A 27268-nucleotide genomic window follows, 5' to 3' on the forward strand; every position below is an offset into this window, starting at 1 on the left:
CTTTTTCATGATCTGCACTGTGTACAGTCACTGGTCTTGGCCAGGTCTACACCAAACATGCCGGACCCCATCTGATCCAAACAAATTTATTTTGGTCTCTTCTGACCAAAAAAATGTGCTGCCAATATTCATCAGGCTTCTTTTCATGTTCTTTGGCAAAGTATATTATTATCCTGGTGCCAAGTTGGAAATAGTGAAGCACAAGTGGCACCATTTTCTGAGGGTGGCCGCTGCCCCTTCTGTTATTCACAGGGTGGCTCGTATAGTAACTCCTAACATCTGGTACAGCTGTGTTTCAGCTTAGAAGTCCGTTTTTTATAGGCCATTGCCCTGAAGTGCAATTTCCGACAGGTAGCGAAGTAGCACAGAGTTGTGCTCTGTTTGACTGTTCATCATCCTGCACAGTCAGTGTCAAACATCCAAATGAAGTCACAGCAAGCCAAACGTGTTTTAGCTGGGCATTAATTTAAAGGCACACTGCAAGGTGCCATTCTTGGACCATGACTATTTTAATATGACTAATTTTCAAAAGTAGCATTGCGCATAGCATTGTGTTTGTGTGCAGCACTGGATTACAGAATCAATGGCGTGGTGTTAAATGAATTCATCTTGGCCCAAATTCAAGTAATCCAAAGAATACAGTTTGATTTGTAATGTGCCTGCATAGTATATGCCCTCTTGAACTTGTACTAAATGCTGACAAAAGCTCAAAATGCTTAAGAACTTCCAAGTACCATTACTTCCTCTTCTTGGAAGAGGAATAAAACTGAATTTGGAAAAGGAAGCAATGACTTTGGTGAAAGTTTTCTGGAAGGAATTTCACAATCTGATACCAATGTGTAATTTGGTCTCTTTGTTTTGTGTATTTCCCTTTAGATGACAGAATGTCCTTTTCCCCTGTGCTTAAAAACTGATGCATTATTCAGTTAGCATTCAGTTCATCACTGTGTCTTGAATTTTATTACTAAGGGAATGTGGAATGAGCTCACATTCTCTATACAGACATACAAACAGTATTTGAGTGCATTTGCAACCACTGATTCAAGTAGCTGTTGTTTCTTGTTTCATCATCATCATTATTATTATTATTACTATTCTGCAGAATAGAAACCTGCTGTAACCCAGTTTTAGTCAGGCCAATTTAATGTAACAGGGTCAACTTTTTCCTGCTCAGTAAATAAAATTAAAAGTTAGATCTCATCTTACTGAAAACGTCCACTAAAACAACTATTACACATGTCTTGTGTTTGTTTGGTCTATAAGGGGCTCCTCCTACAGCTCCCTCAGTATATTTTATCTTCCCTCAGTTTTAAAGCTTGTGTTCATTGGACCAGAACTCCAGACTGCCTAACTGCAGATACCCATGGGTAAATGCTGAATGTGGAAAGTTCAGTGCAGCACTATGCACCACAGAACATTTGTGGGAAAAGAAGGGATTTAAAATATGAGCATCAACTTCTCTAGGTGATTTTTTTTTTCTGTTTACATTCATTTGTGTGACAGAACTGTGTTGGGATTGTCTCTTCCTCTCTCTGCTCATGTTTGCCTGCTACACAGGAAGAAAAAAAAAAAAAAAGAGGACAATCTTGATTTTTGGAAAATAGGAAATGTAGACCAAAATCCACAAACAATTTCTCAAGCCTTCTGTGCCACACAGCCACTGTCTTTGCCCCCTGAGTGTTGTACACTTTGTACAGACGGGCTTACCTGCGCAGTTTATCTGTAAACTTGTCCAGCTCCTCCTGTGCTCTGCGCAGCTCCGTCTCCAGGTACTGCCGTGTGGAGTCAAACTCGCTCTGCAGTAGCTCCAGCTTGTGTGTTGTGTAGTTAAGTCTTTTCCGTAAGTCTTCCTTCTGCTCCAGCAATGAGCTATACACACACACACACACACACACACAATATATATACATACACACGAGTTCAGGGCACATGGTGGAAGAAATGAGCCCCTAACTTGAGTTCATGCTTTATCTAAGTGGTCTACAGATCTTTTTAATGCACCCCCGAATGGCCGTGCAGCTATGATGGGAACACCATGAGAGGGTGATAAAAGCTGAAAAGTTGTTTGTAAAAGTGCATGGTGTGAAGAAAACATGGGATCAAAACACGGATCTCTAATTAAGAATCCAGGCTGGGGTAAGCAAGGATACAGAGCTTTGTAAGACATCAGAGCATTAGTCAATCTTTTTCAGTATTAAAGCTCTGCAGCACATCAGAGAAACCTCATCAAAAAGGGATACTGGCCCCATGAAAAAAAAAGACAGGTTGTAATCTGTGATGAAACATGAGACAATGAAATCTAATATGTCATGTGAATAGACCCCGAAGGCTCAGATACACAAAACGACAATATTCCCCACATGTAATACAGCAGGACAGCATAATGATGACTATTTTTAGAGTATGTGCATTACCTGAGCTACAATCTAATAAAAGGGCAAGTGTGAGTGGGAAAGGAGGAAATGTCTGTTGCCGTGATGGATCTGAATGTGCACGGCGCAGCTTAATGGACCTCATATTGATGGACAGATGGAGGAAGGAGGGTAATGACTCTATCTGAGACCGGATAACAGATAGCAAAAAAGTGGATGGAGATGTGGTCACGACGCTCTTGTCACTTCCTCTCTTTGTCTCTTTTTCCTTACTATTTAACAAAATCATAGATTCAGAGAGTTGGGGGCTGATGGACACAGAAAAAAAGAAAGAACAGGGACAGGTTCCTTTCAGTGTTTTTTTTTCCTTCAGGATACTAAAATGAGGTATCACCCAGTTTCTATCTAATTAGCATGCATGATAATCTTTCTGCAATCAATGAGATGAAAAGTAGATCGGGTCAATCCAGACTTCATACAGAACTTCATTTGGTGTGACTGAATATTTCTGCTCTATCATTTCTCTGCGGTTTTGTCCAAATGTCTCTTTTAATTTCCCTATTAAAGGCAAATTATAGCACAGATGCACCAGATATGTGCAGCAGACACAGAGGCTAAGGCTTCCTCCTGACAGGATGCCCCACATGATTAAAGTTGGCGTACATTTACATTTTTCTGATCTGTCATCTCTGTGTCGAAAGTACAGTTGTTCAGTATATACACACTTAGCTTAGGAGAGAAAAATAATTGAACTAAACAAGGTGATTCATGAGCTCTATTATAGGCCATTATAGACCACTATTATTATACCTGTTTTCATAGATCACTATTTGTCTAGTGAAAAGTTGCTTTTATGGTTAAAGACCATCATCTGTGCATCAGTGATATTTGTTTTGTAGCAGCTACCTCATCTCTGAATGACCATATTGCGTTCCTATCCTCCAAATATGACCTGTAGAAGTGTTAAAACAACCGTTTGCTTTAGGGAAATAAGGATAAGGATGCTAAATAAGACCCCGGTCACACAGGCCTAGAGTCCAGTTGGTAGCCCCTGGCAACGACAGGTCGCTAGGGCAAAATGTGTAGTCCTCGACAACCTGCACCAAAAACCTTGCAAATGCTTTGGCTGCTGAAAGTTTAACCTTTTGAAATGTGTTGGTTGTAGAGGTAAGACATGAGTTTTATCATGAAGGTGAATCGTCTCTGTTTCCAGGTTTGCAACACGCTTTTTTCAACTATTATATCACTCAGTAAGTAGTTGGCGGCTTTTTTTGCAGATGAGTCGGCAATCACAACAAGGTTTTTGGTGCAGCCCCCTATTTGTAACTGCTTTGGCCTGGCAACAGCCAGCAACATCCAGCAACCACTCCACAACCAACTGGGGAATATACATTTCTCTCTATTAACCAGAGGTTTCGAGGTAGGTTGCACCGATAGTAATGTTCACCAACTGGTTTCAAGGCCTGTGTCACTGAGGTCTAGGTGGGTTAAAACACAAGACCTCCAGTGTCATTATTACAATAATAAACAGTCACTGTAGTCTCCTCTTTAAGTCCAGTGTTTTTATCAATCCACCACTGCTACCTTTTCTTCCTTAAAATTATAGAAACTTTGCCATTATGAAACTTAACTAGCCTCATGCACAAACGCAGGGTTTTTTTCTTATGGGAAAAGAAGCATTACACAATCCAGGGCTAATATTGTTGACTTGAGGCAACTGTTGTTGTGATTGGGTGCTATATAAATAAAATTCAATTGGCCTGAACTGAGTAGTGTTTCCTCTGCAACAGTTATCACTTATCGAATACTATTTTTAATCAATTAAGTTTTATTATATTAAAATCTAGGCATCTGAATTAATAATTTCCACCTTTTTGGAAAAGCAATATAAATATTGTATCAAATTTACAACTTTTTTTTTCTCAAGCTAGCTAAGTTGCACTTCTGTAAAAGTAGGTGACTTTCTTTTTTTAAGGCTTTTTTTTTTATCCTCTCAGTTTGAGTAATTTGCCTCCAGCATGGCTCCAGTCTCCATTCACTCACCTGTAAACACAGCAGCATAAAATGCTGCATACTAAATAACTTCTAACTTTAGTCTAACTTCAGGCTGAATCTAGAATAAGTGTTTATGTTTTACGGAAAGCGGCTGCATATCTACAACTGTGTCAGTGAGTAGAGAAAACCTGCCCACAGAGTGATTCAATGAATGTCTCAACTGACTGGGTGACATTTGAGTGCCGCATTATCCAGCAGCCCCCACCTCCTTGCCTCATACTTCTCTGTGATTGGTGGGAATTATCAGGGGAAAACAGGTGTTTGTTGTTTGGTAGAGGATGAGTTAACGTGAAGTAGCTCCAGGGATGTAAAATCCCCCATTAGTGACCTCCTCAGTGAACAGGAGCTGAGTCAGACATAATGAGTGTTTTCATTCCAGCGAGATGAGATGACGAGGCAGCATGACTTCTGGGCTTGGAGAGGCGGGATGAGGCTGCTTTAGCACCTCTGGATGGCGAGAGGAGACACCTCGTGGGCGGATGAACGGACAAACAGATAAAAACGAGGATGGATGGAAAGATGGCGTCTGAGACGTTCACTCTTACCTCTTTTTCGGATGTTTGCCGCCATTTCGGGGGACTTTTAAGGCGGTTTTGCCAATGTATATCTTTTTCATGGTTTGTCTGTGTTCCTTCCCTCTCATGTGTTTAAAGGGCTTGACCACAGGGAGATGGCATTTATGTTAGTTTTCCAAAGGAGACCAGCTAAGTCTGGCCTGAAGAATTACTGAGTGATCTATCTGTGTTGACCCTGCCAAACAAAGCAAACAGACAGGATGGCAACTTTTAGTAAGTACAAGTCAAGCAGGACAAAACTGATGTTAAGAATTGTGTGCTTATTTGCTCTAATTTTTCTCATAATGTGCATTGTTGCTGCACCTCCTCTTCTCAGCTTCTGCCTAAAATGCTATGATCCAACTTTCTGTCTGAATGACCATTCTGCACGCAACAATTGTTTTTAACTCGTGGTTCATGTTTTTTTTTTCAGATGACAGTTGTACGATGTATTATTTGTATAACGATACAGTCTATGTGAGCACAGAGAGTTGCACAGAAAGTAATGTCAGCAACTTTCCCGTCCAGATGTTGCATCAAAATGAAAATAATCCACTCGGTCTCCAGATGTCATGAAGATTCTTGCTTTCACTCTTGCCATTAAGCATGATATGGTGACATTAATGGCAAAAATTCAAAGGGTTTTGTCCTGTTTCCTTAAATTCAAGGTACTAAATTCAGAGTAAAGACCATTTTTGTTTTACTTGTTCCACTGATGGCACACAGTGTTTCCTGCAAAGGAACAGTGGAAGTGAAAATGAGAAGTAAAACTATCTGAGACATCAGCCGTAAATGTCAAGCTTTGGACTCAGTCCTTCAGACATAAAGAGCAAGAGATTCCTTTCAGCTTTCCAGCAAAGTTCAGCTATCATTTGAAGGGAATCCATTAAAGGAGAGGCAATGTACACTCTCTCCGGACACTTTGTTAGGTGCACCTGTTTGACCGCTCAGTAACTCAAATATCTAGACATGTAGACATGGTCAAGGCAACTTGCTGAAGTTCAAAGTGATAATCAGAAAAGGGAAGAAAGGGGATTTAAGTGATTTTGAACATGGCGTGCTTGATGGTGCCAGACGGGCTCATGTGAGTATTTCAGAAACTGCTGATCTGCTGGGATTTTCCCACACAACCATCTTGATGGTTTTCATAGAATGGTCCAAAAAAAAGAGAAAAAAAATCCACTGTTGCTATCAGAGGTCAGAGGAGAATGGTCAGACTGTTTTGAGCTGATACAAAAGCAACAATCACTCAAATAACCACTCGTCATAACCAAGGTATGCAGAAGGGCATCTCTGAATGCACAACAAGTTGAACCTTGAAGCAGATGAGCTACAGCAGCAGAAGACCACACCGGCTGCCACACTAAGAACAGGAAACTGAGGCTACAATTCACATGGGCTGATCAAAACGTAACAGAAGATTGGAAAAACACTGCCTGGTCTGATGAGTCTCAATTTCTGCTGTGACATTCAGATGGTAGGGTCAGAGTTTGGCATAAAGTTTGGCTACATCCTGTCTTGTATCAATGGTTCAGGCTGGTGGTGGTGTGATGGTGTGGGCGGTAGTTTCTTGGCACACTTTGGGCCCCGGAGTACCAATGGAGGAATCTTTCCAAAGATTCCTTTCCATGTTGAAGCAGATCTGAAGGTAAAAAAGGGTTAAAACCAGTACTAGGAAGCTGTACCTAATAAAGTGTCTGGTGAGTGCATATTATGGGTATATTCTTATTTCTTAAAGGTTCCTACAAACAGCTTGTCTTTTCTGAATTTAGGTTTCCCCACTCAATGTAGGGAACATTTGAGAAACTGAACACATGATATCAAAGGAATTAGATGTATGCTTCTGAATACTGAAGGAAAAAAAATTTTAAGTGTAAAAACATTACTAAGGAGTGCTAAGCTGCCTCATCAGGGCTGTGTGAGTGTGATTAGATGAGATTTTGAAAGCAGACTGGAACATAAGCAAAGAACCCTATAACTGTCTTCACACAAGAATTTAAATCTTTGCGACATATATCTATATTCTTAAAAAAAAAAACCCAGAAATGTTCACATATGAAAGAACCAAACCTTCTCTACATTTCTAAATATTGTAGTTAATGCTGAATTCCTTTGCTTGTGGTGCGCTATTAGACCAAATCTGTTTCACATCATGTTTGTAGGTTAAAAAAAAACAAAAAAAAAAACAGCTTCTGGGTCCTGGCAGGACACAGACTTGTTTCATGTCACCAGTGGTAGATGGAAGTCTTTTGTGACAGGCAGCAATCAGACTTATCAGTAAAAACAAACATCCTTTGCAGACACAGCGTCTTCATCTCATATATGCCCAAACACAGAGAACAGGAGCTGACACATTCGTGCAGTGTGAATGAAAGAGTTTGACAAGCCTGAAAGCCTGAAATCTCTTGTATAAATATTTCCTCCATCCCTCCAGTCCTCTGCATCTTGGTGGCGTCCGCAGCACAGGTGCAGCCTTCAGCACACAGACAAATGGCACATGTTATCGAATGAGACAGCCTGTCAAAACTTGATCAAAGCTCCTCTGATCCGAGGAGTGGACTGACCGTTCGGGAAGGAAACAATGACTGACTGTGGATGGGACTGCAGTAGGTTAAGGCTTCTGTTTGGGGTGTTGTACCCATTGATGCTGCATACACACATGTGTAAAAATATTAGGAAATAAAGAAACATGTTGATCTACTAACGCCCAGTTGCTGGGAGGTGACTTCTGCTGCTGGCTGACGAGGCAGGGAGACATGTACTCCTCCAGATGGTGACAGCTCACTACCGCCACTGGAGCCTTCACTCCAGCTGCTCCCCTCTGAGTCATACCGGCTCTGAATATGTGTGCATTTGTGTATGTGTGTGTGTGTGTAAAATTTGGCAGGTGTGAGCACGTATTTGAGAGCATTAAAGTGTCCGGAATGTGTGAGTTTATACATGCAGGTGGATGCTTGGTTTTCTGTATGCGTATGTGTACATTTGTTTGCATCTATAAGTCTAGGTGTGTTCCCACTTGTGCATTTGTATGTGTGTGCCTGTGTTTACTCTGCGGCACAAGCTCTGCCTATTCAATCTCCTTCTCCCAGGCTTGAAATAAAGCAACACTATCTGCCATAAAAGTGAAAAAGGACAGCTGTTAGCGACACATCTCAGGCCACATCAGGTGTCTGCTGTCAAACCGCCAACGCACAACAGCACACGCAACACCCTCGCTCATTCACTCGCTTGCTTGCTTCTTCTTCCTTTTGCCGATCCTCACACTGCAGCAAAACCTTAGAAGGGGCTCGATCGGATGGCGCTGCCTGCCACCCACTCGTGCCACGCTGACATTTGAGAGCATTGAAAAGAGAGGAAGAGGGAGGTAGTAAAGGAGGAGGAGGACGTGAAAGTTGTGGAGCGAGGGAGATGGAAAAGTAGCCGGGGATGGGGAGTGGGGGGGGAGGGAGTGCAAGCCAGAGTATTTACAATAAAGCCAAAGACATTAAAGAGGAAGTGAGCTTTGCCAAATTACAAAGGAAAAGCAAAGAGAGTGGGTATGAAGTCTCCACTGAAAAGTCATCATTTCTTTACCTCCTTCCTCTCGTTTTCCCTGCCTCTTCTGTCGATCGCTTTTTCCCTTTCTGGCTTCCTGATCGCATCTACCTTTCAGATAGATTGGCTCTCAGGAAAAACCCTTATCACAGGCCCAGACCTCAGCATTAGAGCGGGGGAACCCGAGTGGCTGACTCATCCAGCAGCAGGGAAAGAAGGCAGAAATGATGCTCTTTCTGGCCCCTATACCTTCAGATTAACAACCTGCAGTAGTCACTCAGTCCAATGGCATGTACAGTATGACTCAACCACCTCATAGACAAAAAAATCAGCTTTCAAATTAGGGTGCTATTCTGTCAGTGTGTGTGGGTTTGTCTTAGCTGTTTCTCTGTCCGGCATTGATTAACTTGGGAGCAGACACCTAAGTAGTTTTGAAGCAACTACCAACATCATTAGTAGCAGCAGGGGATAATGACCCGCTGAACGGATTTCATGTGCTGCTGATGGCACCCGGCACAGGGGAGTGTGAAATCATGACAACATCCCGAGAGGATTTCAGAATGAGCGGAAGAGGTGACGGAGGCTCGCTGATCCTCAAATACAAACAGAAAAATACACAGAGTTCTGTTCTGCCAAAACTCAAAGTGTGAACACAGAGAACAGAGTCCAAAATCAACCACAGAATAAACTGTAGGCAGACTTTTAGCTGTAGAAAATGGTGCCACATCAAAAAGAAGGGTTGATACATGCACCAGTATAATGATGAAATATAAATGTAGAGAATCATGGTTTGAATGTTATGTTTTGATGGACATTAGGAGGGAAAACGCTTGTTTATTTATCTTCCAAGAGTGCCACCACCACTTAATACATTGTTTCCCTACCAGAGTATTGTTTTAAACATACCACTCACTTGTGATTCACTAATCAAAGCTCCCCGGAATATTTTTGTTTAATGAATATATGCACACATATATACACTTACTGGACACTTCTGTTCAACTGCTTAATAATGCAAGTATCTAATCAGCCAATCATATGGCAGCAGCTCAATGCATTTAAGCTTATAGACATGGTCAGCAGATGGGCTACAGCAGCAGACGACCACACCGGGCGCCACCTCTGTCAGCTATGAACAGAAAACCGAGGCTACAATTTACACAGACTCATCAAAACGGGACAACTGAAGATTGGAAAAAAGTTGCCTGGTCTGTTGAGTCTCGATTTTTGTTGCAACATTCAGATGTTAGGATCAGATTTTAGTGAAATGCTGTGGGGAATATTTTCTTGGCACACTTTGGGCATCTTAGTAGCAACTTTTGCCTATCTGAGTATTGGTGCTGATCATGTCCATCTCTTTATTACCACAATGTACTCATTTTCTGATGGCTGCTTCCAGCAGGATAACACACCATGTCACAAAACTCCCATCATCTCAGTGTTTTCTTGAACATGACAATGAGTTCACTGCACTCAAACGGCCTCCACAGTCACCAGAATCGAATTCAAGAAAGCACCTTTGGGATGTGGTGGAATGGGAGATTGAAATCATGGAAGTGCAGCCAACAAATTTCCAGCAAATGCATGATGCTGTCATGTCAATGTGGCCCCAAATCTTAGAGGAGTGTTTCCAGCACCTTGGTGAATCTGTGCAATGATGAATTAAGGCAGTTCTGAAGTCAAAAGGGGGTCCAACCCAGTACTAGTTCAAGGCATTTTTACCTGGAGAACTGCCACTCACTGGATAATTTATCTTTGTTAGGCCTTTTTCTGTAAACCCTTCTTCTAAAATACTCAGACCAGCTCATTCAAAGTCACTTAAATCACCTTTCTCCTCTATTCTGATGCTCGGCTTGAACTTCAGCAGGTACTGTTGACCATGTCTACATACCTAAATGCAGTGAATTGTTGCCCTGTGATTGGCTGATTGCATGTGTGTGTTAATGAGCAGCTGAACAGGTATATCTAATGGAGTGGTCAGTGAGGTAGGCTGCATTTATGACAGCTGATCCCTGGAATCCCTGGAAAAAAATATGGAAAACGCTAATAAAATTCAAATGAGCCAAATTTTTGTTTGTGAATTATTGCTTCATCTTAATTTTATTTCCATATCTGATCTCAAATTAATATTTAGTTATTAAAAAAATAAAAACATATAAAAGAAGTAGAGGAAATCACAAGGCTCATTCTCTGCCAAGGCCATTTTCCTAGTTTGTAATTTTGAATAAAGTGATCAAATCCACACCAAAATTGAATTGGTTCTGCTCTTTCCCATCCCCTCTCTATCAAGATTCATTTAATGACTTGGCAGTTTTTGCAAAAACTTGCTGACAAACGAACCAATACGTGACACAGATCAATTAGAAAATGGCTGCATATATTTCCTCCACCTTGAGGAAGTGGGTATATATTTCCCAATAGAAATAAAATAGCCAAAGATAAAAATTCAAGCAAGGAGCAGATGAACGAGCCTCAAAGTCACTAGAGCGCTGACCTACACATTACTAAAAACAAATGCTCACACTGAGTGCATTAAAAACACTAGAACATGCTGTTACATACACACGCACACACACACAAAACCCCCACAGGATCATCCTCCAGACAAGATATTCAGGTTACAATATGCCAGTGAAATCTACCGAGAGCTGTCCTAGCAAAGCCGCTGAGATCTTTCACGACCCAGAATACACACTCTCACAACAAAACTTTTGAACTCTCTCACTCACAAGTTGAAAGTCACAAGTTTCCTGGCAATCTCTGAGTTTCAAGTCACTGATTTTTGTGTTTAGATTTAGAGTAAAAAGATGAGATGAGAGTTAAAAACAAATAAATAAAAAAACAGCACTTCTGTTCGCAGTCTTTTCCACAGCATTTTCATTTTTATTTATTTACTTACTTATTTATTTTGCTGGTTGAAAAAATACAGCTGTGAAAATGCTGTTGTTGTGGTGCAAAAATAAGGCCCAGTGTTTGCCATCTTTGCAGCCACAACCAAAAGCAGACGGGATGGAAAAACACGGCCAGCTTTCAAACGGGTTCAGCTCATTAAAAATAGAACAGACACAAACACACATGGATGCCCGTGCACACACATGTACGCACACACACAGCACGCCGCCCACCATCGCAACACATTGTTTACGAGTGGAGCTCGAAACGGACAGGTAGTGATTAGATGCAACAAAGGAACAACCTCTGCAAATCTAGCCTGCAGTGTAGTGCTCTGTGTTTCTGTACGTGTGTGTGAGTGTGTGTGTGTGTTCGTCACCATTCGCCTCATGCACTTATACACATATAGAAAGCAGCTCAGATGTACTTACTGGTCCATCCATAACTCTCAAGAGGTTGCCTAAAAAGCCTCAACTCAGGGATGCATGAATGGATCTTTAAAAAAAAAAAAGAGACTATATTGGGAAGATGCAATATAGCACTAATAACTTTCCAGCAAAGTGCCATTAATGTAGTGGCTTGGATAAATAAAACATGGGTAATCTGTGACCTCCAGCTTCGGATCAACAACAGGCAAACAAGCTGCCGAAATTTGCTTGAAAAGCTTTAATTTATCTGTTTAATTTCCTTCTAAGCTCTCACAGGTTGCTACTCCTCATTACTAAGGCTGCTGTAGTTTTGCTTCTAAAAGCTTTATGGTCTAGTTAAAAAGAAGGTTTGCGGTAACAGTTCAGCATTTTAGGGAATGCATTTCTTTGCTGTTTTGTTTAGAGTTAGAGGAGAAGATGGTTACCACAGTCATATCTGTTCAATGGCAATGGCGGGGTTTTTTTTTTTCAGAGTTTTACAAATTGTGGTTTTACACGGGGTTTGCTATTTGGATTTGAATGCTAATTAGATATTTAGCCCACAAACTCAGGACTGAAATCTTGCATGATCCTTACAAAAATACAAACATGTATTTTTTTATAATTTCACTCATTTTATACACCAATCACCCACAGCAATAAAACCACAGAGAGGTTAAGTGAATAATGATGAATAAGACACCCCGCCAAGCTGCAAAAAACTGCTCAGGAAGGGACAGGAACAGATCCTCACCTTAATCTAATCAATCACCCAACACTCCGTTCCATGGTTTGAGAAAGCAGTCAGTCAAACAATACAGATCCCAGTCCAATCAAACATCCATGAGATGTGCCAGAACAAGACTGATCCACAGAGCCCAACCTCAAAACCCACAGGAACCAAAATATGCAGAGCAATGTCAGACTGTGTGACTTGACAGGACACACCTAGAGGTCCTTGCCTGGAGTCGCTAATTCATCTGCTTGTGCAAAAAAAAAAAAGAAGTTCAAGAAGTTATGCTTTTACCCCTGCAACTTTTTTAGCAAAATGTTACATGCACTTTTAATCCTTCAAATTAGTCCCATTTGATGAGCTTGATTAAGCTTCAGAGCTGTTCATGTTGTTGAATGTTTTTGCCTCAGCATTTGCTCGACTTTTGCCCACTGTCTGGCTTACATCGGTCTTACATTTTGTGGTAAGAGAGGAAGCCTTTTAAGTATCTCTGTGATACCAGCAACTTCTGACAAAACAGCACTATTTCATGCCCTTGTTTGAGAAAGCATATATTGTTTCCCAATTTGATCCTGGAGTGCCTTCTCTTGCAAATGAAAAACATTAAAATCCATTCTTACTCAGGAGTTTTGATGCTGCATTTGCCCTTTTTTGGTCTTGTTTCACCATGAGCTTAAGACAATTAATGTCAGCAAATATTTGGTGTATAATTACAGACTGTATATTAAAGACAGAAGAAGCTTCCAGGTCTGAAAAGTGACGACAATGTGAAAGTTGCCTGAAGCATTCTTTGTAAAGGCCAGCAGGGTGCAAACTCCTGACCTCAGTAAACACTTTGCTTACAGGTTTATGGCCTCAAGCTCTAGTTCTAGGTTTTAATGCATACAGTTAAGCTCCAAATTAGTAGGGTACGCTTTACCACAGTGGCTACATTCATGTTTTATATACTATAGTCTATGTGTATCGTCACTTTAGTTGACTTCACCTCATCTCTACTAATAATACACAAAGTTAGCATGTAGTTCTTAGCTAAACACTACTTTGGCTCACTAGCTGGCTCTATTTTAGCATTACCATTTTCTTCATTGATATTCACAGTGGCATCTGTTCAGAAAAAGCTAGCTCTCACTTTAAAATTCATTAAAATGGTGTCATTTCCACTGACCAAGAATTGACCTACAATGCAGATTACTATGTAAATGTCCAATTCAAGTCAAATTACAAAAAAATTGAGTTATAGCAGCTGTCATATTAGGCGGGCTTCATCACAATGAGGAATAAATCTGACCAGTACAATCTGACCGCTGGTGCTGGAGAGGGCAAAGGGGAGGAGAAATAATGGGGTTAAGTTGATAAGATAAGCTTAATGGCCCCCCAGAGGAGCTGTCAGTGCTTCAGAACAGAGAGACCTACAGACAGTGTTGGAGAGAGAGGCTGACTGGTCAGACCACAGAGGAGAGCATTAGTCTCTCAGAGCAACATTGTCCACTTCAGCAGGTCAAAACTAAGTTCTAGCCTCTTCAGACCAGCCTCCCTCCCACGCCACTTTCAAACATGTCCTCTCTGCTGCTCTCTCTCTATAATGATCGGCCAAAACACACCTTTTAAAACAGCTCAGGAAATCTGAAGGTGCCCTGAGGTCTTCATAGTTTTCCATTCCGTCACACGAGACTATCCACAGAATTGCAACACAAGCCACAAATAGTAAGAAGAAGAAAAACAAAGTTATGTGAATAAACTGCAAGTTTTGTGAACTTGCAATCAATAAACAGCACCCACCACAGTGAGGTCCAAGCCAGAGCTCCACTTTGGCAACGTTTTACATATGTTTCTTGTGGAGAATTCTTCAGACTGCCAGCAGGATGGAAGTGCACAAAAGTACAGACAGTTCTATTTATATTTGATCTAGATGGGTCAATAATGTTGCTGTTTGGAGGGGGGAGGAGGAACGCTGTATGGACAAAAGTACACCTACATATTACACCTAAAGGAGCTGTTCAGCCATACCATGAAGCTCCCAGAGCACATTTTTTTGTGCTGATGTTCAATTCTGCAGTTATTGAGTCAACAGAGCAGTAGTGACAGTCCCATGTTCAAATGAAACACATTCTTTCACAAATGGTTGTAAAGGCAGACTGCACGGCTACATGCTTTATTTTAAACACCTGGGAGTTTAAACTATCAATGTCATTGTTGTCTTGCATACTATATTTTAATATTATCTACCTTGGGATTAAGGATGTAAATTCACAATTTTCCTAAAATCTACACCTTATACAGTGTTTTATACTTTTGTAAAGTGCAACATCTCTGTGAAATAAACCTATTAAAATAAAATGTAAGTTGCTACGGAGAAAGATGGATTGGTGCAAAATGACCACTGTACTTGTATTTGCAAGAAAGGTGTTTGCATGCAGAAACACAGCTAGTAGCTGTGAAGAAACTGAGGGGCTTATAAGTGCATCTGATTTAACAACTGGCACAGCAAATCTGGAAAACGTTGTTTTGTGGGTTTTCCTATAGTGATATAAAATCACATGAAAACTATGAATACACATTTGAATAAAGTCATGAGCAGCAGATCTTTCATTTTTGTTAAATCCCTGCTGCAGGCTCATGGTTTGTCACTCCTCTGACCGCTAACACCGACAACCCTCGCTGTTCTGGACAACACAAACAATTTTGCCCTTGTCAAAGTCACTCTGGTGTTCACGCTGCCCCCATTTCTCCATCATTTCGCCAACATGTTGACTTTGAAAACTCACTGTTCACTTTCCACTGACCATATCCCAGACTTTGACAGGTGTCATTGTAACAACAGAAACATGGCTGTTTGCTTCTTTTGAGAGTGGTCATAATGTTTTGGCTCATTGGGGTATAATAAAGTAACTGCCGAGAGTGACTTAGATGAGCAGTGACTGTTTCTTACCACTGAAACAGGCAGCGTGGCTCTGTCTCAAGAAACAAAATCCACAAAGCAGCACAAATGGAGCTCAATAATTGACACGTATCATATTCGTTTGAGCTATACAAAAACCAGGCTCTAAAAATGACAAGCTGCAGTTTCACTTTTGGCTTTTGTGCAGATTAAACAAACAAGAAGGAGCATGTTAATTAGTGAGCTTCAGAACAAGGCCGAGACATTACGGTGGCCTCACAGAGGCGGTGATTAAGTGTGCTTCCCAAAATGCCAAAATGGTCTTTTAAAGGAAAACAAAATACACAAGTGTAGAAACATAATGAACACAGATGCTTTCATTTAGGGCATTAAGGGTCACAGAATGGTTTAATGAGCAAAGAAAAAAAAAATGATGTGCTGTGGCCTTCACAGTCACCAGATCTCAACCCTAAGTGAACACCTGGCAGGTCACGTGTTGGAGAACTCTCTCCACCACCATCATTAACACATCAAATGAGGGAGTGCCTATTTATAGCATGTATGCCATATGAGCATTTTAGCTCTTATCTGCCCTCTTCATGACTCTTCATGTTGTTCTTCCTTTAAGCTGTATATTTCTAAAAAGATCTTAAAAAAGACCAAGACGTAAAGTGCAGGATACATTTTTGAAATTTAAGTGAAACTTAAGAGTGTGAAGCACCTTTTAATTGCCTTCTCTTCCTGTATAATGAAGGTACTTAATGTGCATACATCATTCTGAAATTACTTGCAGTGTGTTTGATGGAATTACTGAAGGAAGAAATAAAGAATCTCATCAGTCAGCAGCCTAAAAAAATCTAAAAACTAAGTCAAACTTTTGTTTTTCTGCCTCTCAAGGACATCGCTTCATCATCACTCACCCAGACAACGGCATAATAATTTTGCTCAATTTCTGGCTGTCAATCATGCTGGCAGGGCAGCTATCAAGTTTTTGTTTGTTTGTTTGTTTTTTTAAGTGGTATCAATCTTATATATAACATAAAACCCCCTCTCACTGTTAGTCATCCGCTGGAATATTCTGACAAGGATTTTTAAAAACTCTTTGAAACTTTAAATCTGTTTAATCCCATCTGTGGTCTCTTCTGCACTGGAGCTCCAGTGTGTCGCCATGCAAAATTTACATCTTCGTCTCCGCCACGGGGCCCCGCCACGGGGCCCCGACACATGAGCCCGGACAAGGGAGGGACAGAAATTGCAAGAGAGAAAGAGAGAACGAGCGAGAGAGTGGGAGCAACAGAGTGTGAGATATTTCAGGGTATTTCATCATTTAGACTCGAAGGCATCTCGGAGATATGGAGGTGGGGGGGTGGGGGGTTGGGGGGGGTGATGAAGAGGTAGGGTCAGACTCTCAGGTGGGTCCTGCTTTCTCTTTAACCCCATTACAGTTTGCTCAGAGGCTACAGGTGACCCGGTTTCCTATGCAAAGCGCGAGCAAAAAAAGCGCGGGGCTACCCATCTTATTTTGCCACAGCTGCTATAATTCAATTAAAGCTGTGACACAGAGGTGAGGACAATTGATGCCTTATATTAGAGAAACACCCCATCAAGATTAATTACCCTTTGTCGCCTGGTTAAATGGCTTTTAAACTGTAATCTGCCTGAAATCGTAATAACACCGTCAGTAATCTAACACAAAAGGGAAAGCTTGGGATCTGTTTTTATCTGTGCTGGATTAATAATGGTTCATTAGTACTAGTATTAATTAAAACACGTCTACTGTAGGACAGTGAGGTAAAAAGCAGAGAGTGGGAGGGAGAGGCGGGAGAAACTGCTCCTGCATCTCGTCATGTTTCCTTTGCTGTCTTAATTCCTCTGAAATACTTAAATCAGAAAAGTGAATGAGCACCTGTAATTTTGTAAGGAGCACATTAAAATCTGTCTGCACGAGCATACGTTCAGGTTTGCATTTTTTGAGTGTCAGGCCTATTTAAATACATAAAAATCAGTGCTACTATTGCTTCAGAATTCGTGGTGGCAAAACAGCGTTATCATGCAGAGTAATTAATCAGTGTTACAGGTGCATTCCGACAGGTGACAGTCCAAAAGCATGCAGAAACAAATATGTAATAGTCGTGGATGGCCATTTTGGCAACCTCGAGACATTCAAGACTAATAAAAAAAATAAATAAATAAAAAAAGCCCTCCTGATTGATCTGTTGGGAAAAAAGCTTTTACAGTAAAACCATATTCACTGCAGCACATTTCAAGCCAAGAGATTCCCTGCATTGAGCTGTCATCCTTCTTCTGCAAAATACACCCTTTTATCTTTGACAAAGTATCAGAGAAGAGACTTCATTCCTAACAGCACTGCATCAGTAAACAGAGAGCACGAACTGACACTGCAAGTGCAGCCACATCACATACAGATGAGCACATAAACACACACGAACGCACTCGTGTTCGCACACAACCAAACCAGCTTTGTAATCTAAATCAAAGATGCAAACAGTGAAGCAGTACCTTCCGCTCACGCAGAGCTTCATCCTGAAGACCGAGAGATAAAAATCCTGCTGCCGGAGCCTCGCCGGGGATGGAGAAAACCCCCCTCTATATGCTATCTGGATTGGTTTACCCAGCTCTCCCTTAAAGCACAGAGAAAACCCCAACACATGCACACCTCACCACCTCCTCCACCACCACCACCACCACTAAAACTGTCGCTGCCACCAACACCTCGCCACTCCGGCAGCAGCAGCAGCTGAGCCAGGAGGAAAGACAAGCAGGAGCGAGGGAGAGACTGTGCAGGAGTAGAAAGACAGAGAGAGAGGAAGAGTGGGAGGGAAGGAGCTTAAAGGAAGAAGACAGGGAGAACGCGGGGGCGTGATGATGGAGTGCTGAAAGATATGTGCAGAAAAGGAGGGAGAGGGAGATGGGGAGAGAGAGAGAGGGAGAGAGAGAGAGAGAGAGAGAGAGAGAGAGAGAGAGAGAGAGAGAGAGAGAGAGAGAGAGAGAGGGTGAAGCTTACCTGATGGTGTCTATGTTGTTCATCACTTCGTCAGGCATCTAAAGGAAATGACAGCATGTTAGTGAAGTGGACCCATCAAACTGGCCCAGAAGCTGCCAAGTAGAGCATCACTGCAGCAGCAGGACCCCCCCCCCCCCCCCCCCCCCCCCCCCCCCCCCCACACACACACACACACACACACAAAAAAAAAAAGAAAAAGGAAATCTACATATTCAGCAGGCATACTCTCTCTGTTTCCCTGTGTTTTTGTTTATGCCCCCCCCCCCCGACACACATATACACACACACTTATCCCTGCTCCTTAATCTGCTCCTCCTTCCCTTTTTCCCTTACTCTCATGTTAGTGAGAAATCCCATGCAACACTCATCAGACTGTGCCCGGATGTGTACATCTGCGCTTACTTGAGGTGAGAAGAGAACAATCATACCATACCAAGAGTGTGAGAGGAGAGAGTGAGAAAGCAAGGGGAAGGAGGGAGGGAGAGTGGAAACCTCCATTGCAGCCAGACTGCAGATACATGGCAAGCCCCCCCATGAGGGATACTGGCAGCAACTCAGTATCTCTGTCGAGGTGCTGAATTGGAGAGAAGAAGCACAGAGGGAAAGAGAGAGAAGAGGATGTGGAAAGAGACAGAGAAATAAGGGAGAAGGGGGAGGTGGGGGGGAACAGGTGGTTCAATCTGTTGAATCTTACAGCTCAAGTCCCTGGCTGTTAAGGAGAATAGGTTTTTATATGAGTCGGCTGCTGGCCCTTTTACCAAAACGAGATGAATTATGCATCAATATTGCCCCATCTCCATTCAAATTTAGGCCCGATTGAGGGTGGTATCCATGCTGTTATGTTATCATGTTTCATAATTTGATGAATGCTAGAAAGTAGATTTTACCATCTGCACTTAGGGGAGAGGTTCATGCATATTTATCCCCTGTAATTAATGAAGGAAACGGTAGTTGCAAAGAGATTATTTGAATCAAAGCACCAACAAAACCCACTTTAAAGCGGGGGGGGGGGGGGGGGGGGCATGTCTGACGAATACATTTGCGTCCTCAGTGTGTGTGAACAGCAGAAGGTCAAGTGCAAAGAATGTTTCGTTGCTGCAAGTACAAGGACTTGTGTGAGGAGACGAAACTTTGCAGCGACACACAGACACTCACACCGAGACGAACGCCAACAGGCTCACATGCCTGCCTCTCAGCCCCCACACACCACCCACCTTTTTTCAAGCAGTTGCTAAGGTGACGGCAAAGGCTGAATTTTAATCAGACAATAAATTAAGGCAATGGGATCTTCTCCTTTATTATTAAATGGGAGCGACACAGATTTTGAAGATCTGTCAAGTATGTTTTGGGGAGAAATACTAACAAATCAGACTGCAAACCAGGGGATGTAAAGAAATAAGCTTGCCTGCTTTCTAGTAAGCAAAGAAATGCACATTTTACAACTAGGTAAGCATAGCCAAGGTGTATCATCATCATCCACCACTGACATGGATGTCATGCTGAGACTGCAAATATCCTCGCTGGTTGCAGTAATTGCTGATTGAACCCTCAGGCTTGTCCTCCTGTGTAATGCACTGTAAGCCAGTGCTGTAAGCCAGTGGAAACACCGGTTGCTATTCCAGAAGAAAACAGTTGTGCAACAAGGTTCTCTGCTTTCACAGCCATTTTAGCAAGGTTATGTTTCAAACTGAGTAAATGATGGATGTCAAAGTAAATGTAAGTGAGTGGGCTGAGTCAGTAAATGACAGCATTGTTCAATTTGTGTGGAGGAGTTGCTAATGAGTAGAATGCTAATGAGCACTCCCAGAAAAGTCTGTTCAATGGTCAGCATGAAGCAGTGCTCCAGTGCAGACTTACAGACACATCAGTGTGCGCAGTCTAGTGGATCAGCTGAGTGGTAGCCTGTTTGTGTGGGTCAGCAGGAGAAATCGCACACACACCCACAGTTCATTCTTGCTCCAAATGTTTTACTATTTGAAATTAATTGTAAACTTTATTTTAGCCCAGTGGAACATATTTTTGATAATTAGGGAGGAACAACACTGATTATGTCATCCCCTTCTAGTCTGAGATGGTTTGTCTGCTTTCTGGCTACCTGACTGCAAAGTGAGGTGACAACTTTGAAAAGCTTTTTTTTTTTTTTTTTACTGATAACAGATGCCTGCTGCAGCTGAAAAAGACACTAACAAAAGTGTGTGTATGTATATACATACACACACATAAATAGGGATAAAGGCAGCAAGTATCTGCATGTTTTACTGGTTCAGATAGTGAGAACAAAGTTCTGTAGAGGGGCTATAAAAGTTACATTTTCTCCACATAAATCTGGTTTTAATAATTTATTGTTTTATTTAATTTCCTTGCATTTTATATGCAATGGTTTCTTGGATTATTTAAACAAAACCCCACAGACTGCCCGAGACAAAGACATTGTAACTTTTTGACATGCTCGTGTTTACTTGAGCGCTTTACACTCTTAACAATAGAGCAGAAAAATCAGAAATGGCTCACTGAAATCATACAAAGACTTGATTTACTTAGACATCCCTTCAAAAACTGAGAGGAACAATTTCCGCTCCAATCACAACATATGTTCAGAGGCCTGGCTTTGATTAAAGACTGGAAAGACTTTCTTCACTCACCATGTTGATGCCCTTGGGCAGAGAGACAGATCTGTAGGGGTATCTGGGGAAGTCATAGTGAAACTCAGGAAAGGGACTCTTCATCTCAAATCCTTGACTGAACTCTGGAGGAGGTGGAATCACATATTTCTCGTCTATTTCCTGTGATGGCGTGTCTGCTTTTATCTCCAGGTCCTGTGGCTCGTCATCCTTCCTTACAGTGTCAATGTCTGTCTCCAGATATCTTTTCTGTACTGGGTCAGGAGAAGCCCGCTCTGCCGGAGTCTTCTGCTTGACTAAGGGGCCTTGCTGCTGGGCCATTGAGTAGGGCAGCCTGGGGCTCACCACGTGAATCTCTCCTTGAGGCTGATCTGGGTTTGTACTGGTGAAGCCAGAGGGAGACACCAGTTTTCCAAATGCCTGCAGGCTGTTTGGGTCAAGCACGTTGGATGTCACCTCATCCAGGAACTGTGAAAACTTCAGCTTGGCTTCAACTTTTTCCTCCAGTAGACCCTGTAGTTTTCTGCTCTTAGTGCTGGTGTGTGACTGTAAAGAGCCCCTCCCTTGATGCAGTTTTTTGTTGGGGCTGCCTCCTCCCTGCTCTGCCTGTGGATGTGCTCTGCCATGTGGCCTTCTAGAAGAATATGTTTCAAGCTTCTCCCTCCCTCTGTTTCCTCTGAGCTGAGTTTGAAAAGTTTCCTGGCTCTTCTTTTTGATAGATTTGTGCAGGAAACAGGTAACCCCAGAGCTCCAGCTGTGCAGGCTGCCAGTGCTGCCACTACTACTCCCGCTGCCCCCAGGAATGCTGCTGGGTACACTGGGGCTAGATGGCTGACTGGGAGAAGACTGGCTAGAAGCAGGGTCTATCAGCTCCTCCAGCCAGACCTGATCACTATTGAAAATGGGGACATTCAGATTGGAGGAGGCCCATGATTCTGAGAATTGCTGATCCTTCTTTGCTGTGCCTCTCTGGGAGAGGGAGAAGGCTGTGCTGCTTGTCCCATCCATCGGCTCGAGTCCAGTCTGCTCAGATGTGTCCTCTCTCTAATTGTTATAAATGGCAGATGATCCATGGTCCAGTGGATAGCTCCAATTTTAAAGAGTTCTAACCCAATCCTGTCTCACTTTCGTGCAAGCGACCTCACAATGATCCAATACATTTCACTCTAGGCTGAACAGATGGCCTCCTTCAGTGCCAGGATAACCCCCTGCTATGTCAGGCAAGGACATCCATATTCTGAGGCCACAGTCAAATACAGTGAGAGTCACAGATAATCTGTTAAAGCTCCAGGTTTAGGTGTACTGACAGGGAATTTTCATACATTCCTAGCAAGTGTCTTTGCTATTTGCACGGAGGGTGCTGGTCTTAATTAGACTGTCTATTGATAGCAGAGCAGGCAAAGCTTTTTCAGCTTTTTCCAGGTCAGTGGTTGTAGGAGAGAATTGATCCAAAAGAGCACATGGCAGCTAACACACACACACGCGCACACACACACACACACACACACACACACACACACACACACACACACACACACACACACACACACACACACACACACACACACACGCAGGACTAGACGGGCTTGTTGAGTAATTGATTACTGTAATCTCATGAATATCTCATTAATAAAACAGTAGTGCTTATTAAGAAATTCTATGACCAATGGCAAGTTTGAATTTGAGATTGTCTATTGCGGAATAACGCCAAAGGTAATCAAGCAAATTTTGGAAATTTTTCACAGTGTACCATTACACTGTATTCAGTCTGTACCACTTAAATGTCTGTGTGTTATGTGCTGGTCCCATACACTGCACATAGAAGGACATGCATTTTGAAGTACTCATTTCAGGTTTAGGACTTTTACCATCTTTAAATAGCTAAGTTGTCAGCTAACACTAGCAAGTGTGGTTAGCATCAATAGAGTGTATGTTTGCACTGTACAGACGCAAATGCTTGCTAATTAACAGGAACTAACTAACTAAAATAACATGCAAAAATTTCACTCACCAAAACTGCTGCACAGACTTCTTAAACAAGCTTTTACTGCAATTAACCACAGACTAATCTAACTATATTAAAAGTGCTCCAAAAGACACAAGTGATGCAGTTCAGTTAGCTGCTATCCAGCTACTGGCTACAGCTTGATGCAGCCATCCATCAAAGTGACCATAACAGTAATAATGTAAATTTTAAGCCTTAACAGAATTTTAAGTAGTAGGATATAAAGTGTTTTAAAGGGAGGAAGAAGCTATTGAAACCAAACCACAGAATGGGCTTAATTTAATAAATATAACAATTTGCAGGGGTCATCCTTCTTCTGTTTCTTTGTGACCTCCCAGAAAGGTGGGCAATGCTAAATGGCGAGTTTATGAGATACTGATATTCATATTTCTAAACTATGAACAGAGCTAGAGGTGAACTTTATGCTAAGCTGAACTCCAGTTTCAACACACAAAAGCAGAAATGTCTTATCCCTAAGATAGTTCTCACTCTCTGGTGCACTGCAGTGACTGCTTTTCAGTTTTCAGGTTGTAATAATATACTATATGTTTTTAATCAAAGAAACCACAATGTAAAGGTATTTTTCTCTTTATTATTGAGTTATTGATAAGATTGCTTTAATCCATTACTCAATAAGGCACCTAAACTAAACTGATTGTAAAACGCTTACAGGTACACATGCTTGGTACTCATCTGTGTTTTTCCCCAGAAGTAAAACTATTTTTTTCACTTATATACTGTATGTCATAACCACTCAGGCAGGTTGGACTCAAATGTAGGACTCCGAACTAAAAGTTTAACAAGTTTATTCACAAGCACACAAGGATAGCAAGCAATAGTTCGGGCAAAAGGACTCAGTTAGCAAAGTCCTAGATACCAGTCAAACAGGCAAATCCACAGTTCCTCTCTCCTCAAACTCTCTCTCACCAAACACAAGTTCCAGCTCTCCAGTCACAGGCAATCTGCACAGAAGACAATCTGAGTGACTTTCACAGGGAAAAGCAGAGCAAAACAACAAGCAAAGGAGCCAGCTTTACTAATTGTTGTCAGGTCAACGATCCAGCAACAACTGAAGGCAAACATGCACCTTATGTAGTAGCAGCAGGCAAGATGATCAGAAACAGGTGCACTCCTTGCGTCCAGGTCCAGTCAAGGGGCGGGAACCCAAGATGAGTCCTGCCCCTGACACACAAGGGTGAGGTTAACTGACACACAGACACAAGCAGAGGACAGAGAAGAGGAGATATAGAGCAAAAAGGGGAGAGAGAGAGATAGAAAGTGGTGAGCCAGGACAGGAGGACTGAGGGACCATAACAATGTAATTATACTGTATCATCTTTATCTTCTTTCAGCTGCGCCCATTAGGGGTCACCACAGCGGATCATCTACCTCCATAGAATCCTCCAACCCTTGGCATGTCCTCCTTGACTACACCCATAAACCACCTCTGTGGTTTTCCTCTTTTTCTCCTACCTGGCAGCTCCATATTCAACATCCTTTAAGTCCACTATCCCTCCTCTGCACATGTCCAAACCATCTCATCTAGTTTTGTCTCCAAATCGCTCAACCTGAGCTGTCACTCTGGTGTACTCATTTCTAATCCTGTCCATCCTGGTTGCTCCCAATAAAAATCCTAACATATTCAGCTCTGCCACCTCCAGCTCAGCCTCTGGAGTGCCACCATCTCTAAACCATACATCATAGCAAGTCTCACTACCATCTTGTAAACCTTCTCTTTCACTCTTGCTGCTATCCTTCTGTCACAAATTATCCCTGGAACTCATCTCCACCCACTCCACACCTGCCTGCACTCTCTTCTTCACCTGCATTTATACTGAATATGGAGGCAAATAAATCCAAAAGCCAAGTTTTCTTTTTCTGTTGCCAAATGTGTGTATATACATATACAGCTACTGTCATGATGACTACTAGTTAAATTCACCGCTTCACATTTTGTGGTGCCACTTTATTGTGTTCTAACTCTCAGGTTAATCATTTTCTAATATGCATGCAGTCTGTGTCATGAGTACAGCTTTCCAATAGTGGCGCATGTATTCTTATGGGTATGTTGTAGCTGTAATGTTCATCAATATTCCAGTGGTTACATAACTACATCAATAACACCTCTGTTAGTCCGTGCATGGGAGGAGTGTAAAGATTGTCAAGTGAGTGTTTGACAGATATAATACACCACATGCAAAGTGTGCAAAGTGGGTCTGAAAATTAGTCTTCTACAATACATGTTCAGGGAAACCACACAGGGCAAGACCCAGCATTTCAACATGTGGTTTTTTATTTAGCTGGATCGGTCATAAGTGTTTTAATATTCAAAGCCATCATGATCTAAATTAATGTTTCAGCATAAGACCATAGGGCAGACTTTCAGCTTGTCCTGCCTTCACCGTTTTTCCCATAGAATTCGACTTGGATCAGACAGAAATAATACATTATACACTGAATCGTGTTGTGTTGTAGGTAGATTGTTATGGAGTATCTTGCTGTGCTGTAGCCAGACTGTTACGGTCTCTAGGGGTATCATTAGTGCTGCATCCGATATGTGGGGTTTTAGCCATGACTGGGTGGCCTGCTGTTCGCATGCGTTCCATCAGACTTGGGCCCCACACTCTGTCTACTGCTGCAGCCCATTGGATTTACCCATGGGACCACCCTGTCTGCTAGGAGCACCTAGCCTTCAACACAGACATATCTGCTCATCATTTTCTTTCTGCTCCATCCCTCTTTTTCCCTCTTTCTTCAGGCCTTCTCCGTTGTGCTGCCATTTCTCACCATTTCCAGACTTTCCAGACAGGCTCGGGCTTCTTCTATGATGAATGTCTTTAATAATCTCTTTTCAATCTCTGGAGGAGGAGAGGGGTTGGAGCCAATTTAGAACTATCGCCCTGACGGGAGAGACTGTCAGCCCATGGCTGCCCAGAGGTAATGGCGCTGAAATGGATTCCTGCTACAAGCGCAGAGGTGGAGATAATTGGTGATGCTTCCTTGCTCACTAGTTGCACTCTGCTTTCCCTTGCTGGCTAGTTGTGTCGCTGCCTGGCTGGGCTGAACCTCTGCTGTGTCCTTTACTAAACTTGGAGAGCAGTCTAAATGCCACAGCTGATCAGGTCTGACCATGAAGTACTATAGCTGTATGTCACTCATCTGTTATCATGGCTGATCTAATACTGCTCTCCCATCTGCCCATGCAACCCCATGCTAAACACTGACTGGATGGGAAGCAAGTGTGATGCTTCTCAAGATGACAAAAGTCAGTGTAACTTGTAATTGAATTACATGAAAATGAAAAAAAAAAAAAAGCTTTTTGTCACTGCATTAAAGATGGCAGTGACAAAGAGCAGGCCATTTGCTCAGGCTGGATAAATCTAAAATGCTAGAAGAAAAAGTAATCTTTTATTTCCACTCTGCACCGTTTAATGTTTTTACCCTGCAAACTGATAAAACGTGTCAGTGAATTAATAGCTCCTATGAGAGGACCAGCAGCCTAAGACTTAAAGCAACATGCCATCAGCAAACTCACTGCCTCCCTGTCCTGCTTGGTTTTTCAGAGCAACAGGAAGCAGCGATTGAATTTAAATTGTTCAAAGCATTTTCAGAGAATCGCTTAAACTCTTCCCATCATTAGATCTGCATATTAGATGTACAGGCACAGAGCTTCCTAACTGCGTTTTGTAGCTTAGGTGAGCCTGTCAATAACGTCTAACGGGTGCACTGAAAGGCCAAAAGGAGGAAACGGTCTGCTGATGCGACATCAGTGATCCATCTCATGCAGAGACATTTGTCAATGCCTCTGGACCTGTGGGGTCACTTTTGGAGAACCACACTGTGCAATCAAATGAGAATGGGCTAAATTGAATAAGGGAGAGCTCATTCTGGAGGTGTAGAGATAGGTTTCCTGGGATCCCCGCAGAACACACGGTTAGGTCTACAATAACACCAGTCAGACAGCAATTTCAGAAGCACATAATGCATACCACAAGGGTGATGAACAGCTGTTTCTAACAGGCGGTGTGTTAGCACAGAAAAAAAAACAATCTTTAAAAGACATTCACCAAAAGTTCTGCACCAGATCAAAGATTATTGTGTAAACCTACTTTCCTCATGTGAATACTGTAGATTTGAAGCATATCCGTCTATAGCTTTGTGTGAAAGTGTATGCACCCTGCATTATGTTTCT

The 27268-nt window shown here is 42.1% G+C and overlaps 1 protein-coding gene across 2 annotated transcripts in view; it reads right to left on the reverse strand.

The window, feature by feature from the left end:
• Positions 1-18046, reverse strand: part of LOC115774299 (brain-enriched guanylate kinase-associated protein) — a 32758-nt gene extending 14712 nt beyond the window's left edge. The window contains exons 1-2 of one of the 2 annotated variants that reach the window (XM_030721507.1): positions 17946-18046; positions 1708-1869 (exon numbers count right to left, since the gene is read on the reverse strand). In XM_030721507.1, coding sequence (XP_030577367.1) covers positions 1708-1869; positions 17946-17968 — 185 coding nt within the window. In that variant the 5' untranslated portion in view covers positions 17969-18046. Of the gene's footprint in view, positions 1-1707; positions 1942-17945 lie in introns of those variants that run through there. The other variant, XM_030721506.1, reaches the window with a different exon arrangement.
• Between the last annotated feature and the right edge of the window lie 9222 nt (positions 18047-27268).

The sequence above is a fragment of the Archocentrus centrarchus genome, chromosome 24, assembly GCF_007364275.1.
Source record: "Archocentrus centrarchus isolate MPI-CPG fArcCen1 chromosome 24, fArcCen1, whole genome shotgun sequence".
NCBI classification, from domain to species: Eukaryota; Metazoa; Chordata; class Actinopteri; order Cichliformes; family Cichlidae; genus Archocentrus; species Archocentrus centrarchus.